The sequence below is a fragment of the Balaenoptera acutorostrata genome, chromosome 7 (assembly GCF_949987535.1).
Source record: "Balaenoptera acutorostrata chromosome 7, mBalAcu1.1, whole genome shotgun sequence".
In the NCBI taxonomy this organism is placed as follows: Eukaryota; Metazoa; Chordata; class Mammalia; order Artiodactyla; family Balaenopteridae; genus Balaenoptera; species Balaenoptera acutorostrata.
Window position 1 is genome coordinate 71,638,593 of NC_080070.1, and position 21,805 is coordinate 71,660,397.

Below are 21,805 nucleotides of genomic sequence, written 5' to 3' on the forward strand. Positions count from 1 at the left end.
CTCTAATGATTAGTGATGTTGAGCATCCTTTTATGTGTTTGTTGGCAATCTTTATATCTTCTCTGGAGAAATGTCTATTTGGATCTTCTGCCCATTTTTGGATTGGGTTGTTTGTTTTTTTTGATATTGAGCTGCCTGAGCTGCCTGTATATTTTGGAGATTAATTCTTTGTCAGTTGCTTTGTTTGCGAATATTTTCTCCCATCCTGAGGATTGTCTTTTGGTCTTGTTTTTGGTTTCCTTTGCTGTGCAAAAGCTTTTAAGTTTCATTAGGTCCCAGTTGTTTATTTTTGTTTTTACTTCCATTTCTCTAGGAGGTGGGTCAGAAAGGATCTTGGTATGATTGATGTCATAGAGTGTTCTGCCTATGTTTTCCTCTAAGAGTTTGATAGTGTCCGGCCTTACATTTAGGTCTTTAATCCATTTTGAGTTTATTTTTGTGTATGATGTTAGGCAGTGTTCTAATTTCATTCTTTTACATGTAGCTGTCCAGTTTTCTCAGGACCATTTATTGAAAAGACGTCCTTTCTCCATTGTATATTCTTGCCTCTCTTATACCATATGTGTGTGGGTTTATCTCTGGGCTTTCTATCCTGTTCCATTGATATATGTTTCTGCCAGTGCCATATTGTCTTGATTACTGTAGCTTTGTAGTATAGTCTGAAGTCAGGGAGCCTGATTCCTCCAGCTCCATGTTTCTTTCTCAACATTGCTTTGGCTATTCGGGGTCTTTTGTGTCTCCATACAAATTGTGAAATATTTTGTTCTAGTTCTGTGAAAAATGCTATTGGTAGTTTGATAGGGGTTGCATTGAATCTGTAGATTGCTTTGGGTAGTATAATCATTTTCACAATGTTGATTCTTCCAATCCAAGAACGTGGTATATCTCTCCATCTGTTTGTATCATCTTTAATTTCTTTCGTCAGTGTCTTATAGCTTTCTGCATTGAATATGTAACTTTTTTTTTTTTTTTTTTTTATAATTTTTTTTTTCCCTACTTTATTTATTTATTTATTTATTTTTGGCTGTGTTGGGTCTTCGGTTCGTGCGAGGGCTTTCTCCAGTTGCGGCAAGCGGGGGCCACTCTTCATTGCGGTGCGGGGACCGCTCTTCATCGCGGTGCGCGGGCCTTTCACCATCGCGGCCCCTCCCGTTGCGGGGCACAGGCTCCAGACGCGCAGGCTCAGCAGCTGTGGCTCACGGGCCCAGCCGCTCCGCGGCATGTGGGATCTTCCCAGACCAGGGCTCGAACCCGTGTCCCCTGCATTAGCAGGCAGACTCTCAACCACTGCGCCACCAGGGAAGCCCGAATATGTAACTTTTTAAACTGTTTTATCTCTTTGAAATGCAATTGAAAGTTCCCTAAACTCCTCTGTGAAAACGCCTATACACACAGAATTGTGCATACTGTTTCAGGTAGCTGGTGTAAGTAATTTAATTCTTAATATTGGATGTGTTAGAGAAAGAATAAATACTTTTTTGGAGGTTACAAGGCTAAAAGTAATAAAAGTTAAGTTATATATACACATATGGGTTCTATGCCTAGTCCTGCATTTCAAAGCTAAGGGTAACGACAGAAGTGATGGAATCTAAGCCACTAATTTTATAAAGTGAAGAAATTGGATAGAAATATCAACTAAGATATAGAATTTAATTGTTAAAGTAGAGTAGAGAAGGAAACTAAATTGGTTACAAGACTACATTGATTAATGTAACTTATTATCAAATTATATATATATAAAATAGATGTATAGTAAATGTTAGTGTATGTATAATTATATGCATAATTGAATTATATATAATTTAAATACATTTGATAAAAATATAAAGACACATATATTTTCATGGTAAAGAATTATCAATTTATCATTTAGTAACATTTTTACACTAATTGAAGAGAAACAAGTGAATATTCTATTTTATTAGTTCTTAAAACAGCAACTAAATTGTCAACGGGTTCCTTCTTAGTTCACTGCAAATGACCACGGACATTTTCTGCCTCTGCACTATTTATGCAACAATGAAATCAGTTATATTAGTCTTCATACATTATATTATTAGAGTATACCAGTACACTTTGGTCTCTTAGAATGCATTAAAAAATTAACTCCAAACTTTGATCTAAAATTAAAAAATAGGATATTTAATATTCTTTTGCAGTGGGGGTACATGGATATCTGGTGTTGATGGTCTTGTAAACTGTTTCTATCCAAATCGATCAGTTGCTAAAAGTCTGCTTAAAATGAACTGAATAATGATCAGATAAAACCTGGAAGAAACCTTTCTTTCTCTGACTCATGAAACATTGGAATTAATCAGACATCAGTATCATAGATGTTGTTTATCTGTCTCATATAAAAGTGTACCTTTATATTTCAAAACTTCAAATTATTTAAATGTAATCAAATCCTATGGATTAGGAAAACTTTTCCCATCTCAAATATTCTCTCGTTTCTGAGAATTATTCCCAGCTGATTATGGGGTTTCCATTAGTAATTAGAATTACTCCAAATGATTTGGGAAATTTTGTTCATAAAAAATTAGGATTTTTGTGTGTGTGTTATTTAAAGGAATAGAAGACATGGATGTGATCCTCCAAAAGCTTCCTGTGAAGAATTGAGTTGGTGGTTGAATGTTTAATAATTTCAGAATGGATAGATTCCTCTTCTGCTAGTTAACTGGAGGAATTCTTTAATATTCTGGAGGCAGTTACATTCTTCTTAAAATGATTAAAAGTGTTAAATATCCACCCAGTAATTAAATTAAGCAAAACATATTTAAAGTTTTAAAATATATTTTAAATTTATTGTAATTACTTTTTAAGTGTCTGTTTTAAAGTAAAAAAAGAAATAAATGGTTAAGTCTAAAAGTTATGCTGCTAAAAGTTAAATAATAAATGGCTTGAGGTGCATCCATTTGGTTTGGCAACATGCAAATCATTTATGACCTAAACTTGCAAGTTCGATATAATAGAGGGATCAGAATTAAGATGAGATTACTTGGTGGAATGGATGATAGATGAGGAAATAGAAACAAGCAGTGTAGACACCTCTTATTTAGGTCTTCCTGTCTCCACTATAACTGTCAACAAGCTTTCCTTGCTACCGATGCAGGCAGAAATCAAACCACAACATTGTCATGCTCCGGTTTTGATATTTATTGAAATATCATTTTACCTTCCTAAGAATATTCAAACACATTAAAAATCTAAACGGTAATGTTACAAAATTCATTTACCCACCCATTAGTATTAGTCAGTTAGCCAGAAGTTTTTCTTCGTGACATTTGACCTCTTAGAGGTAGTACATTATAACTCGGATTGAATAAGTTTTAATGCTTTCTTCATGTTTTCTATCACTGTAATAAAAGTAAATATATATTTTCTATTAGTAAATGAGAGTATCAGATTTTTAAATTAACCCCTGAATCTAAAATTGGCCCATTAAAATGAACAGCTATAAAGATTTGGGGATTTATCTGCAGCCTTAAAGAATATTATGCTAAAAGTGTACATGTAAATTTAAGGATTAGACCATTCAGAGCTGGTTAATTAACTTAATGTTAAAAAATTTTATCAAAGGGATTTTGAGGGAGCATCTATTTTGTTAACTGATTATTTTGTAGCAGTATTGCTGGATATGACAGGCATAGCTATCTTATTAAACTTAGTTGATAGTGAATGTTGTAAAAATGAAAGTCCCAAGTCAGACTGTATCTCCTTGCTTATAGGCATTAAAGGAAGAGAAAAGATTTAATTATGATCACTTTGAGGAAATCACATATGATCTTTCATACCAGAAGAATGGACTGGCTTTCTTAAGGTTTAGTTTTCATGTGTACTCCATTCTTTTTGGTGGTGTTAACATTTCGTGATCACAAGAACTATTAGAGATCCCTGTTGAAAAAAGAGATTCTGAGGTGCCCCAGAAATTCTGATTTTGATGGGAGCTAAGAGTTTGCATTTTAACCACTATCACCACTACCAACCCCAGGGCCTGTGGTGTGTGGGTAGCACTGTTTGTGGGGAAGCACCCATGTAGGGTATCATTGACCCTTCTAACAGTCAAGTGTTGCTCGTATCACTGTTCAAGATAATTTGTGAATACTTACATAGCGGTAAATCCTGAGGTTCATATGTATATAATCTGTTTGAGTATCTTCCAGTTATATCAGCTCTGACTGTTAAAGAAGGATCTGCCAAAAAAAAAAATAAGTCCCTTACATATTATTTAAAATGTTCTGAAAATCATTCTTGCCTCTTACTCTAAAACAAACGTTAAGCAAATTTATAAGCAAAATCAGTTTTCATACATGTGAATTCATTATAAGTTCATCTGAATTCTCATTTTAGTGTGTCACAGGTCTCTGTCAACATATAATAGTTTAGAGAACGATACTGAAACTACATTGGGATATTGATTTCATAGCATCAGTTAATTTAAAAAATTAAAATTTAATATTTATAAGTTGCAAGTTACAGATATAATGAGTTTGATTGTTGACCTAACAAGAACTGTTATTGACTGGGTTACTAATGACTTCCCTTTAAAAGGAATAGTACTTGAACTAGCATTTAAAAGTAAATAAAAGCAAGAAGGCTACTGATTTTCTAAATCTGATGGAAAGAGATTATACAATTACCCACAGACATGATTCTGGGCACATATTGTCCATCAGGTGATAAATTCTTATCAGTGGTTTCATGCTAGGAAAAAGATGAAAAAAAAAAGAATGTTATTGTATTGGATTGTTTTTAACAGTTGATTTAAAAATATTTTATGTAAACAAGCCTTTCAGTAAGTTGTATATTTTGGCCTCTTACAATTCTATATAACATTCTATATCCACTAATACTTTATAGCTCTTTTTGTCTTTAAAAAAAGACAAAAAAAGAGATTCAGCTTTTCCACCGAATTGAGATATTAAGAAAACATTGTAGAGGTCGTGTACCATGAGATTCAGCATGATGAAATTATTCTGTGCCATTTCTTGTATTTCTTTATTTTGGGCAAACACTTTTTTTAGTGCTGTGGGAGAAAACATAATGTCAGTTAGTTTCAAGGATCAAGACGCCTTCAATATAATGTAGCAAAATTAAGCTAGTATTTTGCATTTCTTTGCATCTGTAACTTGGATGTAAATAGTTCATTGGCCCATTGCCACTTCGTCTCTCATTGGAAAGCAATGAGGGACAGAGTCTATCCAAGAAGACATCAAGAGAGAGTCACATTGATGAAATCACCAGTTTTATAATGTCATGTAATTCATTGACTCTGGTTAAAACAGCATCTTCTTTCAGCCAGTTTTCCTACCTTTTTGGGGGGGCAGGGGAGGAAGAAAGATATAAAATTCTAAAGGACATATAATATAAATATATTCAGTAGATTACTAACAATCATTGTAGTCTTTAAGCACCTTAGTAAAATGGTGGTACTCTAGCAGTTGTCCTTTTTTTTTTTTGGAATAGAGTTTCCTGAGTGCCTTCTTAACAATTTGTAACCAGGTCACTTGCCTACTTCATATTGGAGATACAGTAAGATCTCAGGAGCAAAAATTACCTTGGCAGTATTGACAGTCCTCCAAGTGATGAATAACCATCAGTGGCTTGTTACTAAACAGAGAGAGTGTGGAATTGAGCCAAGTGATTAATTTGAGTCAGAATGTACAGTGAAATTAGATTTAAGGTTCTCATACTTTCTATGAGACATAAAGTAAACATCTCAGCCTGACAAATCACAGCGCTGTAGTCTGTAGTCCTGTTACTCATAACAGGGCCTCAGCACTGAAGTATCAGCCTCACCAGAAATGTAGCTCATTAGAAATGTAAATTCTCAGGCTCCCTCTTGGGCCGACTCAGTCAGCATCTGTGGGGGTGAGGTCCAGGAATCCTTAGCTTAACAAGCTTACCAGGTCATTCTTATGTATACTGTAGTACAGTTAGAAAAATAAAAGTCAATTCTGTCTCCATAGATGAAAGGATATTATGAACAAGGTAGTATTCATTTCCAGTGAACATGTGGTATAAAATTTTGGAAGTGTCGAAGTTTTTACTTAGGTTTTTTGTTTGTTTTTAGTTTTTCAAAAAGTCTAGTAATATTTGACCATTTTCACAACCTTTTATTCTTGTCACAACTTACAATTACCAACAGTCTCAGGGAGAGTTCCCTTCCTATATATTTTTCAGTGTCATTTTGATTTTAACTCTCTGAAGAAAAGTTTTGATGGTAGCTCCTTGACTACCCTGGCGTTTAGAATACGAGAAAAATTAGAATGTTAACTACAGTGAAGGACAAAATAATTATGATTCGGGTATATAAGATGTTTTTTAAAATGTTTCTTTAATTTTGCGAGGATGCTAGGTACAAAAAGAGATAGACGAGTGTATACGTATCAAGCATAAATCTTTTTAAAAACAACAGACATAATCATATGAAATACTTGTTATTGAATAATCCTGTTTTTCAAACTTTAGTCTCAGAAGTGTTAAATAACACATTTTGAAGTGTAAATAATTTCATTTAATCCTCAAACTTAGAATATAAGTTAATTTTAGGTAAGAATAAATCCTACAACTTATCTCTTAAAATTTATAACATAGAAAGCCAACATTTGCCAACAACTTCACATTTACTGGTGAAAGAGCAGATTAGATATCCAATGAATGAAATATTATTACCTCTTTTTAATTAGTAGGAAACTGAGCCTAAGAATATTCATTGACATTTCTTCAGAGACACATAGAGAACTTAGACCTCCTAAGCACCAAGTAGTAATTCTTCTACTAGATAACTTTTTCTCTGATTGCACTTAGGTAGATAGAGGTGTCCTGTGATGCAGAACAATTCAGGGGCATGAGTCATTCTGATTTCCTGAACTGCTACCCTTTCTTCCCAGCATAACAGCTGGAAATAAGGATAGCTCTGTGTAAGGAAAGACATTGATGTAACTCTTGGAAAACTAATTTCTCCATCAGATTTCTGGCCAACTGGAGTCCAAGGAAAAATGTGTCAAGACCGCAGAATACTCAGTCTTAATAGTTCAGCTTTGAATGCGTTGTTCAGACAGTCAAACCAAGACAGTAATCTGTTTTAGGAAAAGCTTCTGTTTCTGGCAGACACTGAAGTAGGAACACCTGAACAAGGGCTCAGAAACTTTTAAAGCAAAGAGGCAGATGGTAAGTATTTGAGGTTTTGCAGCCCATGTGGTCTTGTTCACAACCGCGCGCCTCTGCTATTATTGCACGAAAGCAGCCATGGACAACATGCAACAAGGTGAGAGTGGCCGTTACAGTAAAACTTAATTTATAACACTGGAATTTGAATTTCAAGTAACTTCCATGTGTCACAAGATATTATTCTTCTTTTGATTAAAAACATTGTTTTAATGTAAAAATCATCCTTAGCTCACACACCAAATTATCAATAAAACAAGTGGTCCCTAGTCTTATGGTTACCAGGGGCGAAGGGTGGGGGGAGGGATAGACTGGGAGTTTGGGATTGACATGTACACACTACTATAGATAACCAACAAGGACCTGCTGTATAGCACAGGAAACTCAGCTCAATATTCTGTAATAACCTAAATAGGAAAAGAATTTTAAAAAGAATAAAAAAATAAGCATTTTAAATTGGGGAAAAAAAATCTTATGAACTAGCACATCAGATTATGAGAAACTCGAGTGAGAGAAAGTAAAAATTTTGGGGAGCTGTACTTCTGAGATGCTCTAAAACCAGAGCCTTCCAAGCCTAGCTGTTTATCAGCATCATTTGGTGAATTATCTTTTAAAATTCTACATGTTTTTCATTGAAAATAAGTTACAAATTCAGATGGTTTAAAATTCAAAAGTTAAAAGAGTAAAAATTCTTTCTCCCATCCTGCCTTCAAGAAGTAAGCAGTGTTACCATTTTCTAAGTCTGTTTCCAGAGTTTTTCAGGTCATATAGCAAAATACACATGTGCATATGCATATGCTTGTGTATATACTTATGTAAATGTATATGATTATAATTGTGTATGTTCATATGCATGTCCATATGTATGTGTATATATATATATATATATATATATATATCTCCTTTCTTTTTTAAAAATACAAATACTAGCAAGCTATACACATGTATTTGCATTTGGCTTTTTTAGCATAATGGTATATCTTGGATATTATTCCCTTGTGCTTTTGTATAATATTCCATTATATGGATCATCTTTATTAGTCTTCTCAAAATAGATATTTAAATTCTTTTCAATCTTTTATGTTTAGATTGTTTTCAGACATTTAAAAAGATGCTTTGGTGGACATGATGTTACTTACATATAATTTTGCACGTGGGTGGGTATATTTGTAAATAAATTCCAGAAGTGGAGTTTCTGGGTCAGAGTATGTGCATTTATAATTCTGATGCACTGTGTATACTTTCCTTAGAAGCTGTAGCAATTTATATTCTCTCTGATAATGTGAGAGGTAAGTATTTACTCTCACTAAAACTGGTTATTGAGCTTTTAATTCTTTTATCCAGTAGGTGAAAGAGGGAAGTTAATGTGGTTTTACTTTCTTATAAAAAATAGTCACCATATGATCCAGCAATTCTACTTCTGGGTATATACCCAAAGAAAATGAAATCACTATTTCACTATCTCAAAGGGATATCTGCATCCCCATGTTCATTGCAGCATTATTTACAATAGCCAGGACATGGACGCAACCTAAGTGACTCTCAGTACATTTGTGACAACGTGAATGAACCTTGAGCATATTATGTTAAGTAAAATAAGTCAGAGACAAATACTATATGATCTCTCTTATATGTAGAATCTGGAATTTTAAAAAAAGTAAAAACCAAACTCATAGAAACAGAGAGTAGATTGGTGGTTTCCCGGGGTGGGGATTGGGAGGTGGGGAAAATGGATGAAGGTGCTCAAAGGGTACACACTTCCAGTTATAAGATGAGTGAGTCCTGGGAATCTAGTTATGACCAGAGTTAACAATACTGTATGGTATACTTGGAAGCTGATAAGAAAGTACATCTTAAAAGTTCTCACCACACACACACACACACACACACACACACACACACACACACACACATGTTAACTATGTGAGGTGATAATTAACCTTATTGTGGTCATCATTTTGCAGTATATACATATATCAAATCATCACATTCTACACCTTAAATTTGCACAATGTTATATGTAAATTATATCTCAATAAAGCTATAAAAAAATAATCTTACTCATATGTTTAGGTTACTAATTTTTTTATTCTGTGAACTATCTTTCCTATCTTATGTTCATTTTTTCAAGGTCATTGACTTGACCTTTTTCTTATTTATGAGTACTTTGTATATTAGAGAACTTCACTCTTGTAATATGTGCTATAGTTTTCTGTTTGTTTTGTATTTTTTGCCTTTTTCATTTGCTTATGATAAATTTCTGGTTGTGCAGAAATTTGCATAATCAAAAATATTAGTCATTTATTTTAGGATTTTTCTTTCTTCTTTTTTTTCCTTTGGCCATACTCAACTCTAAAGGAGGACTAGGGTGAGGCAAGAGTAGCATCTAGGGCACAAAAATTAAGTGCTTTGTTTTTGCATCCTAGACATCCCTCATGCCTCACCCTAATTGTACCCTACTCCAAGAATTTAAAGAAATAACAGTTTTGTAATAGTGTCTTCTAGTACCTTAATGGTTTCATCCTTATAATTAATCTTTATAATTTATTTTGATATAAAATGTGAGGTATAGATCCAAATTTTAAAATTTTTCACAAGTGGCTATCAAATTCTAACAATTATTTTACATACTCTATCTCTCCTACTCCTGATTCAGAATGCCACTTAATCATGTAAACAGTTTCTGTAGTATCCAGTTTTCTGTTCTCTCCATTCTATTCAATTCATTTATCGGTAACATACTGTGTTATTAAAATGTTTCATATTGATTAAGGGCTAGTTCCCACTGATTTCTTTTCAGAATGTTCCTATTTAAGTCTGTCTATGTTTCCATTTCACTTTTAAAATCACTTAAAAACTTGTACTAATATATTGTGATTGTCTTAACAAATTTTTTAACTATAGAGAGAATTGACATTTTTACGATGTTGAATCTTCCTATCCAAGAACATGATATCCCTTCACATAGGTTTGTAATTTTTTTCCTCACTAGTACATTTAGTTCATACAGATTTTGTACATTTTCTGTCAAGTTTATCCTGGGATATTTCATCTTTTTTTATTGCTATTTTATATAAGGTATTTTATAAGTGTCTTTAACTATTTTAATTATATATATATATATATAAATGCTGTCGATTTCTAGGTATTAATTTAGTCTCATCTAATTTAACTGAATCTTCATACTTCTGAATACTTTGGGCTGATTCTCAAATTTTTCACAAACACAGTCATCAGCTGCAAATAAAGATTCTTTCACTCTCTCCTTTCTAAGTTTTTCTCATCTAATTGCATTGGTTAGTATCTCCAGAACAATGTTAGTAATTTTGGTGATTAAAGAATCCATCAGTGGAATACTTTGTTTTTCCTCAGTAAGCATGATGTTGACTTTTTTTGCTGGAATGGATAAGTTTTTTAACTTCAAATATGGATTTGGCATTGTATTAAATGCTTTTTTAGCATTTGTGGAGATAGGAGATACTTGTATGATTTGTGTCCTTATAAATATTAAATTATTTTAATTAATAGAGTTCTTAATCTTGAATCTTTTGGCTTTCCCAGACTGAATCTCACTTTATCAGGGTATATTCTTTAAGTGTTCTGCTGTCTGCTCTTTGCTAATATGTTGTTTGTTTTTTACATTTCTATTTGGAAATAAGATTATTCTGTAGACTTCTTTTTTTTTTTTTGTAATATTTGTCCAGTGTTGAGAGTGTTTTACCCAATTCTTATTTGGAATCTTTTCTTTTTCTTCAAAGAGTTGAATTGAACATTCTTTAGATATTTGATAAATTCTTGGGGTGCTTTTAAAAGTACAAGTTTCTCAGCTCCATCCCCAAAGATTTAGTAGATCTTTAGTAAATCACGTCACTCTTGGTCACTGAGCGCCTGGCACATAGAAGTGGATACTCAGTAAGTAGTTGACCCTGAATATGGATTTTTAAAAAAACTCTCTGAGTTGTTCTGATGATCAGACAGCCTTGAGAAGTGCTGCTATAAGTCAGGTTCCTGTTTAAGCTTGTATAATGCCCAGTGAGTGATACTGTTTTGTTTATACAATTTATATTCAAAAGTTTGCTTGGTGGATGTTAACTAGACTTATTGTGGTAATCATTTTGCATATATACAAATATCCAATCATTAAGTTGTATACCTGAAACTAATATAATGTTAAGTCAATTATTCCTCAGATAAAAAATCTTGCTTGGATAATTAAGAAATTAATATAAAAGTGTTTAGAGCTGTTGTTTATAAAAAAATTCTAATAGCAACTCTTAGTCCAAACAGCATACAGTAACAGAGCAAATTCTTATTGTATTCTCTGAAAAGCTAACATGCTAGTTTTTGGCTCTCCTATGAGGAGGTATCTGTATCATCTGTCAAAGTTAACTGAGAGGTGTTTTACCTTTTTTGAATGTGAGAGACCTTCCTCATAAGTCTGCATCCAAGTGATGTCGTCTCCCCATCCTAAACAGAAGAGAGAAATCAATGTGTTAAATCAGGACTACCAAAGAGTTCTGAATTGGGGATGTGATAAGCAGGTATCTGTCTACAGATATTTAAGCTACCAAGCAGTTGTGTGACATAAGGTATGGAGGACACATAATTATAACTAGATACAAATAGGTTGTGTCCTTTCAGGTGATATTACTGAGGTTTTGTGACTATGTTTTAAATCTTAAGGCCCATGGCCTTGAACCCAGTAAGTGTTCAGTAGATGCTATTATGATTAGTGGTGATTGAAAGGACATCTCTGGACCATGCAAGAGCTCTCACTTTCAGAATGTACAGGAGGAAATAACAGTTAATCTTTGCATACTTTGTAAATCTATCGGGAATACTTTGGGCTATACTGAACAGTGTCCTTGAACCTTGAGTGCCAAGAGATGCTGACTCCTTCAAAGTCAGAACATATCATTGAAAAAAAAGGAATTTCAAATTTTGCTTTGAGTTTTAACAGGGAAAAAAATTCTGGCATGGGAATTTCATGGTTGAGAGACTCAATAAAACCCTTGTTTTGGAAGCCTCCAAAAGAGTGGAGGAGAGGGAAACAGAACGCAACGAGAAGGGAAAGAACCCACTAGCTTTTTTTTTTTTTTAAAGAATCAATTTTATTTATTATTTATTTTCGTTGCATCAGGTCTTCGTTGCTGCACATGGGTTTTCTGTAGTTGTGGCGAGCGGGGGCTACTCTTCGTTGTGGTGCCCAGGGTTCTTCTTACGGTGGCCTCTCCTGTTGCGGAGCACAGGCTCCAGGCGTGCGGGCTTCAGTAGTTGTGGCACACGGGCTCAGTAGTTGTGGCTCACAGGCTCTAGAGCGCAGGCTCAGTAGTTGTGGCACACGGGCTTAGTTGCTCCGCGGCATGTGGGATCCTCCCAGACCAGGGATCGAACCCGTGTCTCCTGCATTGGCAGGCGGATTCTTAACCACTGCGCCACTAGGGAAGTCCCCCCACTAGCCTTTAAAGAAATGATGTGAGTAGTTGGGAATGTGTATTAGAGATTGAAGAATAAGACCATTGAGGAGAAGAATGCACAAAACATCCAGAAATATTTCAAAGTATTTTCAGGAAATGTCTCAGTCTATGGATGAAAAAGGTTGAATTAATTTGAAAATAGAAATAGTTGCAGGCTATTTTGGACCCAGATTTTTTCATAAGTTTCATATGTTGTCAGACTGGAGTTCCTGGTTTTGATACCATGGCTTAAAGATGTCCAGGACTTATGAAGCAGAATTATGAAGCAGGATAAATATGATCCCATGATTTTTGCCTGTTGGGTTTTGGTTTGTTTGTTTTTTAATAACAACTTTATTCAAATATAATTCATATGCCAATACAGTTCATCCGTTGAAAGTATATACATTTTTTTGTATATTTACATAGTGTGCAACCATCACCACAATCAATTTTAGAAGATTTTCATCACTTCAGAAAGAAACCCTGTACCCTTTATTTATCACCATGCACTTCTTTCATCTCCTACAACCCTAAGAAATGGCTAATCTACTTTGTCTCTATAGATTATCTTATTCCAGACATTTCATATAAGTGGAATCATATAAGATGCGATGTATCTTATGACTGGATGCTTTCACTTAATACAATGTTTTTAAGGTTCATGCATGTTGTGGCATGTATTAGGACTTCATTCTTGGGCCAAATATTATTCCATTTTATGGATATACCACATTTTGTTTATCCATTCATCAGTTGATGGACATTTAGGTTGTTTCTACTTTTTGGATTTTATGAATAATTCTGCTATGAACATTTGAGTGCAAACTTCAGTGTGAACATATGTTTTCATTTTTCTTGGGTATAATCCTTAGAAGTGGAATTGCTGGATCAAATGGTAACTATAACTTTAACTTTCTGACAGCTTTTCCAAGTGATTGCATTATATTACACTCTTACCCGAAGTGTTGTTGGTTTGTTTTTGCCTGACTTTAGAATCCTAACTTTGGAAGACATCTTACGTTAGCTTCGTGCCCCAACCTTAGCAGGAATACTTCCTATCTGTAACAACCCTGAAGGACTTTCTTTACAACTTTGCTCAAACACATGTAGTAAGTTTATGCCACATTTTGCATTAGATAAAAATTATTTTGGAAACAGCCAGTGAGACTAGGTTCCTACTTAATTTCCCTATTCTGTTGCAAATATCATTCAGTGCCAGAATGTCAGCCGTGGGAAGAATTACTGTTCTCTGCTCCTGTTTAACTTAGTTCCACAAATATTGAAGGAACATCTGCTATATGCCTTGCTCCACTTAGCACTGGGTGTACGAAGGTAAGACAATACAGTCTTATTGTTCTCTGTTCATTATCATAATTCCTAATTCATAATCCATTACTGGCTATGCTTACTTATCTTCTGAGATTTTATTCATTCTCCAGCATGTATTTATTGAGTACTTACTGTATGCCAGGCACTGGACCAGGTGCTGGGTGCAGAGCAGTTTTGGTTTAAAAGGAAGTTAAGATTTGGGGTTCACTTTTTTATTGAACCATTTCTTACCTTTTGCCAATTAATACTCCCTTTTCTCCCTAACACTGTCTCTGTTTACCTGGTGCTGCTCCGCACTCTAAGAGGCTGCATATGCTACTTGGTACACTGTAGTCAAATTTCCCCTTCACCCCTACCTTAAATCCTCATTCTCAGTTGTTTGCTATGTGCCAGTAGAAGATAAAGGCTTAACCAAATGCAAACCAATTCTGAATAATGGAGTTCCCAGCTGCTATCAGTCATCTCCCCTATTGAAATAGTTTAACTGAAATAAGACTCATCACGTTGTTTAAAATTTTTTGTACGTATTGAGTATATGTTTCATAAAATTCACCAAATAGTTTTAATGGACATTTGGAAGTGAATACACAGAACGTTGGTACCTTACTTATAGTTACAGCATGCTGCTTAACTCAGCCCTCGAGGGTCTTTAAGGGCAGTGAGTTTGATCTCTGGCACTTTTAAGGCTACTGAGTTCATTGTTTTATAACTGTTGTGGGTGTATATGGAGGTACATGATAAATTACACTTAGGAAAATATTTCCCTCTTTTATTTATTTTGCAAAAACTTACTGATTTTTTTAGACTTACAGTTTCTGTGATTTTAAACTGAAGTAGAATTAATTATCTTGGCTGAACACTGACGGGCAATTGGCTGGCACCCAATACATCTGTTAAGGAATGAATTAACTTGGAAAGAAAGTCAATATTTTAAAATTTGAAATTATGCTATAGTTGATCTGCATTTGTTTGCTCCGGTCACATTACCATTCCAAGTACCAGTCAAGTGTTTTTTGGTTTGTGTTACTAATTTAGAATTAGCTATTTGGAGACAAATGATTTTCTTTCCATTTCTGGTAGCTGGAAATGTAGGAATCAATTCTGAGAATTTTCTTTATGAATTATTTCTTTGCAGATGAAGATATAATTGTTTCTCAGGCCAAAGTAAAACAGTTGGTACAAAATGGAAATGTTTTCAATGTAGCCAATGACAAATCTAGATTATGTCCTCTAAAAATACTGCAGCTGTTTTCTGGAGTCAGTATAGCAAACACTTGGTTAACCAAAATTCTTGGAGGGTGGAGATAAAGTATAATTTTCTGGGGACCCCAGTGTAAAATCATTCCAAATTATTTTCTTGCCTGAATAAAGAGAGGACAGGGCACTGGAACAGATTTTGAGGGAATCCTGATTGCATTTAGGATATCAGTATAACATGTCAGTCAATAGCATTTTGCAGGACTCTGGTTACCAGAGTTAGAGGCAATGAAACCAGTTCTCCACTATTTCTATAGAAGATGCAGCAAATTGTTGTTTTTCATTTCATTTGGCTCACTCTTTAAAATTAACTGATCCTCTCTGTTGCTGTTTTTTTTTTTTCTCCTATTTTAAAGTGATACACAACAAAAAATTTCAGTTAATTGAGTTGGCTTTATAACTAGACTACGGACAAGAGATGATGAATTTTAAAACAATCCAAATGACTGAGTTCAGAAAATAAAATGAGATTCCAGTACCTCTTGAGAGTGTCTGAGGAGGTCTTTTCCCCTTTTTGATTGCGATGGCAAGGTTAGAAGAAACCGTGATGAGTAAGAGACAGAGGACCAAAGCTGAGTGTAACATCATATCTTCTCAAGAATCCTTCAGAAGCAGCTAGATGATAAAAAATAATTGTCAGAATCTGGTAGGTTACCTCAGGCTGTCATTAAGAGACATTTGTTAAGAGACCAAACCTATGTTGACAGATTGCTCTGCTTGTGTGAATTGACATGGTACAACCACCTAGAACTTTCACATTTTATTTTTAAATTATTGTAAAAATACAATCAACTCAGTAGATGTCCACTTGATGAAAAGCCACATTCCTGGCATCCTGGGAGCAGTACAATGAAGTTGAAAGGGAACTGGACCAGGGCACCCAAAGCCTACTTCTGATGGTATTCTAGTGCTCATGGAACTGCATTAAAACTCAAATAAGATGATATTGATTAAAGGCCTTGCAACTGCTAAGTGCAATGGAAAGGTGATGTTTCTCATGCATAAATATTCTTTGCCCTTTGGTTCTTCTTGATCTAATAGATTAAAATGACATTTTAACTCTGCCAAGACAGTAAGATTAGGCATGAGCAAATACTGCTTAAATTCGAACTGAGAGGAAAAACAGAATATGGAGGTTCTTGTTCTTCAGTTCCTCTACAGTTGCTTATCTTTTTTATCCTTCCATCATTTACTCAGCCTTTTGCCCTTAAATTTACAACCCTGCCCTATTTAAAATTCATTCCTCTCATTTTAGTATCTTTATCTAGCCAGCAGTACATCCCTTCCATCCTCTCCTGGATTGAAAATGGTTAGTTTGGTCCTATTTAAATTATTTTCTTTCCTAATCTGCAAGGGACCCACTTTTAAATTATTTTGTATTGAGAAACCCTGTTAAACAATAACCATGGTGCTGATAAGGATCGCAGTTTAAGTTCCTATAACTTAATAATACTGTGAAACATTTCAGCATGCCATCTTTTACCTTATGGGCGCCATCTTGTACCATAAAGACTGAAACAAAGAAAGGGTAGATTTCAGTAAGGGAGAAAGGCAGCTGACTCTGGAACACAAAGTCCAACGTGGGGAGGGCGGACTCTGTCAGAGTGAAATTTGCAGTGGAAAAATTGAAGCAACCATCTAGGGTAGGGTCTTAACTTGGGTCCAGTGAGCTTCTAGAAGGTCTATGATTGAGCTACTGGAGTCTCAAAAATCCCTGAATTGTATGTAAAATTTTATGTGCCTTTGTTCTCTTTTCTGGGGAAGAGAGCCCCTAATTGCCTTAAGATTCTCCGAGGGATCTCTAGAAGTAAAGAGTTAAGAAAAAGTTAATCTGGAGGAAGCATTAGGAAAAGTTCTTTATGAGAGAGACAGAGATTAGTAGTTAGAATCTATATCAAAAGAGAGAAATTATAACTTCACCATCTTATTTTAAAGCTGCCAAATTTAGAATGAATAGGAACTGAATTTTTTTTCAAATTTCAAGTTGCTATGTATTATTGTCAGATTGTTCTACTTAAAAATCAAAATATTTGTTTTCTGTTTGACATTGATAAATTGTAAAATAGATAGTAAATATATTCTATGACAAAGCCAATCAATTTATATATTATTATCTTTGGATGAACAGTAATTTCCCTGGTAAACAGAACATGAGTTACTTATGATCCTCTAGTATCAGATGAGTGGGTAAAGCTACTTGGGGGACACAGATGAATACGACATGGTCATGGCCCTGGAGCAGCTCACATTGCCCTCCGAAGGCAAATTACCACACGTCTACAATTAGGTGTTACAAACACGGAGAGTTAGCATTTTCTGACACAGTATTTCACTTTTCAAAAGTAATTTAACGTAAGTCATTTACTTAAATATTATGTAAAAATTCGCTATAAAAGAAAACTGGGAGTGAGATTTTACATTCTTTTTTAATATTCTTTTCCATTATGGTTTATCACAGCATATTGAATATAGTTCCCTGTGCTATATAGTAAGATCTTGTTGCTTATCCATTCTATATGTACTAGTTTGCATCTGCTAACCCCAAACTCCCACTCCATTCCTTTGTGCTCTTTCCTGGGGAAGAGGGCCCCTAAAGAATATTTTAAAAAATGTATATATATGTATAACTGCATCACTTTGCTGTACAGCTGAAATTAACACAGCATTGTAAATCAACTATACTTCAATAAAAAAATAACAGGGAGAAGCAACTGTTACTTGCAGCATAATTTTTAAAGTGTCACTTCTGGTGAATGTAAGTTTATTATGATATCATTAATACACATAAAGAATAAAAGTATGAAGCCAACAAAGGAAATCTAGTCCATCAAAAGAAGAAAAATATCATTTCATTGAACTTGCCCTCTGCTTTACTGAAGACCTCGCTTTTGTACAGCGATAATTTGATCCTTTAAATATAACTGAGCTTGACCACTGATTAAATAATCTGGAAATTTTGCTTGCTTACCTGAACTTGTCAGTGCTCTTGCTGGAAGTGTATTCTGGATATTTCTGGTTGAAAATGGGTGTGGATTTATAGACACACACAGGCACATACACACCTGATCTACAGCCCCACCTGCATTGAAACAAGACTACAGTCCACCTGCACACTTAAAAAACAGCCTTGTCTGAAAAATCCATGCTTCTTTCCAGCTCTCATGCTCTCACACTACAAAAAAAAAAGTGTCCTTTTTCTTTCTCTAAATTAAGATTGAGTGTCCTCATAGAATGAGGCCAAATACCACCTTTGTGCTTTTTTCTCGTCTACCTTTTGCTTCCCAAGGTAATTTAATGTTTGGCTGGAGTTCAACACCCAGAAAAAAAAAAAAAGAAATGGTGGCGAGAGTGGAGAAGGAACGGGTATGAATGTAGGAACTGTGTGTGCACCATTGTTCTTGATGAAAGGTCAGTGAGGCTTGCAGATTAGATGTAGAACAAATAGAAATTCCTCAGGTTTACTCTCTTTACAGGAGTATAATTAATGGCTAAAGAGAGCAGGTCCCCCCACCCTTTTTTTTTTTTTTCTGAGAGAGAGAAAGAGGAAAAGAGAGAAATAAATAAAAATGCTGTTTTAAAATGTAACATTTTTATAATTTGATGACTCTTTATAGTCTCTCTGTAAAACCCCTTACCTTACCATGCCAAAAAATAGGAAAACAGGCCATTAGAGATTATATTTATCTAATAGTTAGATTTTTAAAATTGTATAATTAATCCATGATTATGGTAAAACATTTTTAAAGTGTGGAATTGTGTCAAAATAAAAAGTAAAATTCTCTTCCCCTTCACCAGCATCACCTTTCTCTAATCACTCCACCCCCAAAGACACACACACACACACACACCCCCAAGTTCTATTTCCTGTACTTAGTTACTGTTAAGTGATCTAGCGCAGGGTCATCAAATCTGGCCCACCTGTTTTCGTACAGACCAAGAGCTACTAATGGTTTTTACATTTTAAAATGGCTGGGTGAAAAATGAAAAGAATCATACTTTGTGACATCTGAAAACTGTATGAAATTAAAATGTCAGTGCCTGTAAATAGAAATTACTGGATGCAGTGTCCATTTCCTTATTATTGTCTATGGTTCTTTTTGCATTCTAAGTGGAGTACTGAGTCAAGGACTGTACGGCCTGTGAAGTCTAAAATATTTACTCTCAGGTCTTTTATAGAAAAAGTCGGCTGATCTTTAATTTAGGTGCTTGTTCAACAAATTTTTCCCTTCCTTCCTCCCTCCTTCCCTCTCTTTCTCTTTTTTTTTGCTTAATTACTCACTATAGTAATAAATGTACTGCTAAAGAATGGAGGTGGTGTCTATCCTCTGACATTAAAGAGAGTATGCTTTGCTTCTAGTATTTTAACTTTGGATATAGAGCTGGTTTGGTTTACCATAAGAAGGTAGCCATTGTTCCTATACTACGTCTCTTGAAAGCAGGAATGTTGGATTTTGTTCTATAAAGATGGATAAATGTATATAGGGTAGTACATTGATATAGTAAATGTATTCATTTCATATAGTAAATTTATAGTTTTTCTATTGAACCTTCCTTGTGATCCCAAGAGAAACCCCATGTAACCAGGTTGTATTATTCTTTTGCTGTACTGCTGATTCATGTATTCATTTAATTGTGCTTTCTTCCTTCTGTAGAATTCTCAAAGGGAACCTTCCTTGGAACATGCTATTGAAATAGAATCCTTCCTGCTGAAGGTTAAGGAACTTGATCAACAATTATAATTTTATATCCAGCACTTACAAAGCAAAGAAACAGCTAGGCAGTCATCCCTAAGTTTTCCTCTTAAAGAGGGTGGCACAGCTTTCACTTTCTTCTTGACTGGTAGTGGTTTATAGAAAAATCTTTTTCTTTCTTTTTTTTTTACCAACTATATTGGAGTATAATTGCTTTACAATGGTGTGTTACTTTCCGCTGTATAACAAAGTGAGTCAGCTATACATAAACATATATCCCCATAGCTCCTCCCTCTTGCGTCTCCCTCCCACCCCCCCATCCCACCGCTCTAGGTGGTCACAAAACACTGAACTGATCTCCCTGTGCTATGCGGCTGCTTCCCACTAGCTATTTTACATTTGGTAGTGTATATATGTCCATGCCACTTTCTCACTTCGTCCCAGCTTACCCTTCCCCCTCCCCGTGTCCTCAAGTCCATTCTCTACGTCTGTGTCTTTATTCCTGTCCTGCCCCTAGGTTCTTCATGACCAATTTTTTTTTTTTTTAGATTCCATATGTATGTGTTAGCATATGGTATTTTTCTCTTTCTGACTTACTTCACTCCGTATGACAGTCTCTAGGTCCATAATCCACAGTTTCGTTTCTTTTTATGGCTGAGTAATATTCCATTGTATATATGTGCCACATCTTCTTTATCCATTCATCTGTCGTTGGACACTTAGGTTGCTTCCATATCCTGGCTATTGTACATAGAGCTGCAGTGAACATTGTGGTGCATGACTCTTTTTGAATTATGGTTTTCTCAGGGTATATGCCCAGTAGTGGGATTGCTGGGTCATATGGTAGTTCTATTTTTAGTTTTTTAAGGAAACTCCATACTGTTCTCCATAGTGGCTGTATCAATTTACATTCCCACCAACAGTGCAAGAGGGTTCCCTTTTCTCCACACCCTCTCCAGCATTTATTGTTTGTAGATTTTTTGATGATGGCCATTCTGATGGGTGTGAGGTGATACCTCATTGTAGTTTTTTTTTTAACATCTTTATTGGAGTATAATTGCTTTACAATGGTGTGTTAGTTTCTGCTTTATAACAAAGTGATTCAGTTATACATATACAGTATGTTCCCATATCCCCTCCCTCTTGCGTCTTCCTCCCACCCTCCCTATCCCACCCCTCTAGGTGGTCACAAAGTACTGAGCTGATCTCCCTGTGCTATGTGGCTGCTTCCCACTAGCTATCTATTTTACCTTTGGTAGTGTATATATGTCCATGCCACTCTCTCACATTGTCACCGCTTACCCTTCCCCTTCCCCATATCCTCAAGTCCATTCTCTAGTAGGTCTGTGTCTTTATTCCTGTCTTGCCCCTAGCCTCATTGTAGTTTTGATTTGCATTTCTCTATTGATTAGTGATGTTGCGCATCCTTTCATATATTTGTTGGCAATCTATATATCTTCTTTAGAGAAACGTCTATGTAAGTCTTGCCCATTTTTGGATTGGGTTGTTTGTTTTCTTGGTATTGACTTTCATGAGCTGATTGTATATTTTGGAGATTAATCCTTTGTCAGTTGCTTCGTTTGCAAATATTTTCACCCATTCTGAGGGTTGGCTTTTCATCTTGTTTATTGTTTCCTTTGCTGTGCAAAAGCTTTTAAGTTTCATTAAGTCCCATTTGTTTATTTTTATTTCCATTTTTCTAGGAGGTGGGTCAAAAAGGATCTTGTTGTGATGTATGTCATAGAGTGTTCTGCCAATGTTTTCCTCTAAGAGTTTTATAGTGTCTGGCCTTACATTTAGGTCTTTAATCCATTTTGAATTTATTTTTGTGTGTAGTGTTAGGCAGTGTTCTAATTTCATTCTTTTTACATGTAGCTGTCCAGTTTTCCCAGCACCACT

General features: G+C 34.9%; 1 protein-coding gene across 1 annotated transcript; it reads right to left on the reverse strand.

The window, feature by feature from the left end:
- Positions 1-3,306: 3,306 nt before the first annotated feature.
- On the reverse strand, positions 3,307-15,803 carry AGR3 (anterior gradient 3, protein disulphide isomerase family member). Its single transcript, XM_007164876.2, has 8 exons — positions 15,695-15,803; positions 11,576-11,637; positions 6,676-6,677; positions 5,558-5,610; positions 4,950-5,026; positions 4,641-4,704; positions 4,110-4,193; positions 3,307-3,356 (listed from the first exon to the last, which is right to left on the reverse strand). Exons 1-8 carry the CDS (start codon positions 15,801-15,803, stop codon positions 3,307-3,309), a joined length of 501 nt encoding a protein of 166 aa, XP_007164938.1.
- Between the last annotated feature and the right edge of the window lie 6,002 nt (positions 15,804-21,805).

Bases quoted from the DNA above. Each gene is read 5' to 3' on its own strand.
- AGR3 (XM_007164876.2), bottom strand. From the start codon at position 15,803: ATGATGTTACACTCAGCTTTGGTCCTCTGTCTCTTACTCATCACGGTT. The intron at 11,638-15,694 runs GTACTGGAATCT...TCTTCTGTTTAG, and splicing joins TCCTCAGACACTCTCAAGAG to GATGGGGAGACGACATCACT. The intron at 4,194-4,640 runs GTAATTGTATAA...TTTTTTTGGCAG, and splicing joins GCCCAGAATCATGTCTGTGG to ATCCTTCTTTAACAGTCAGA.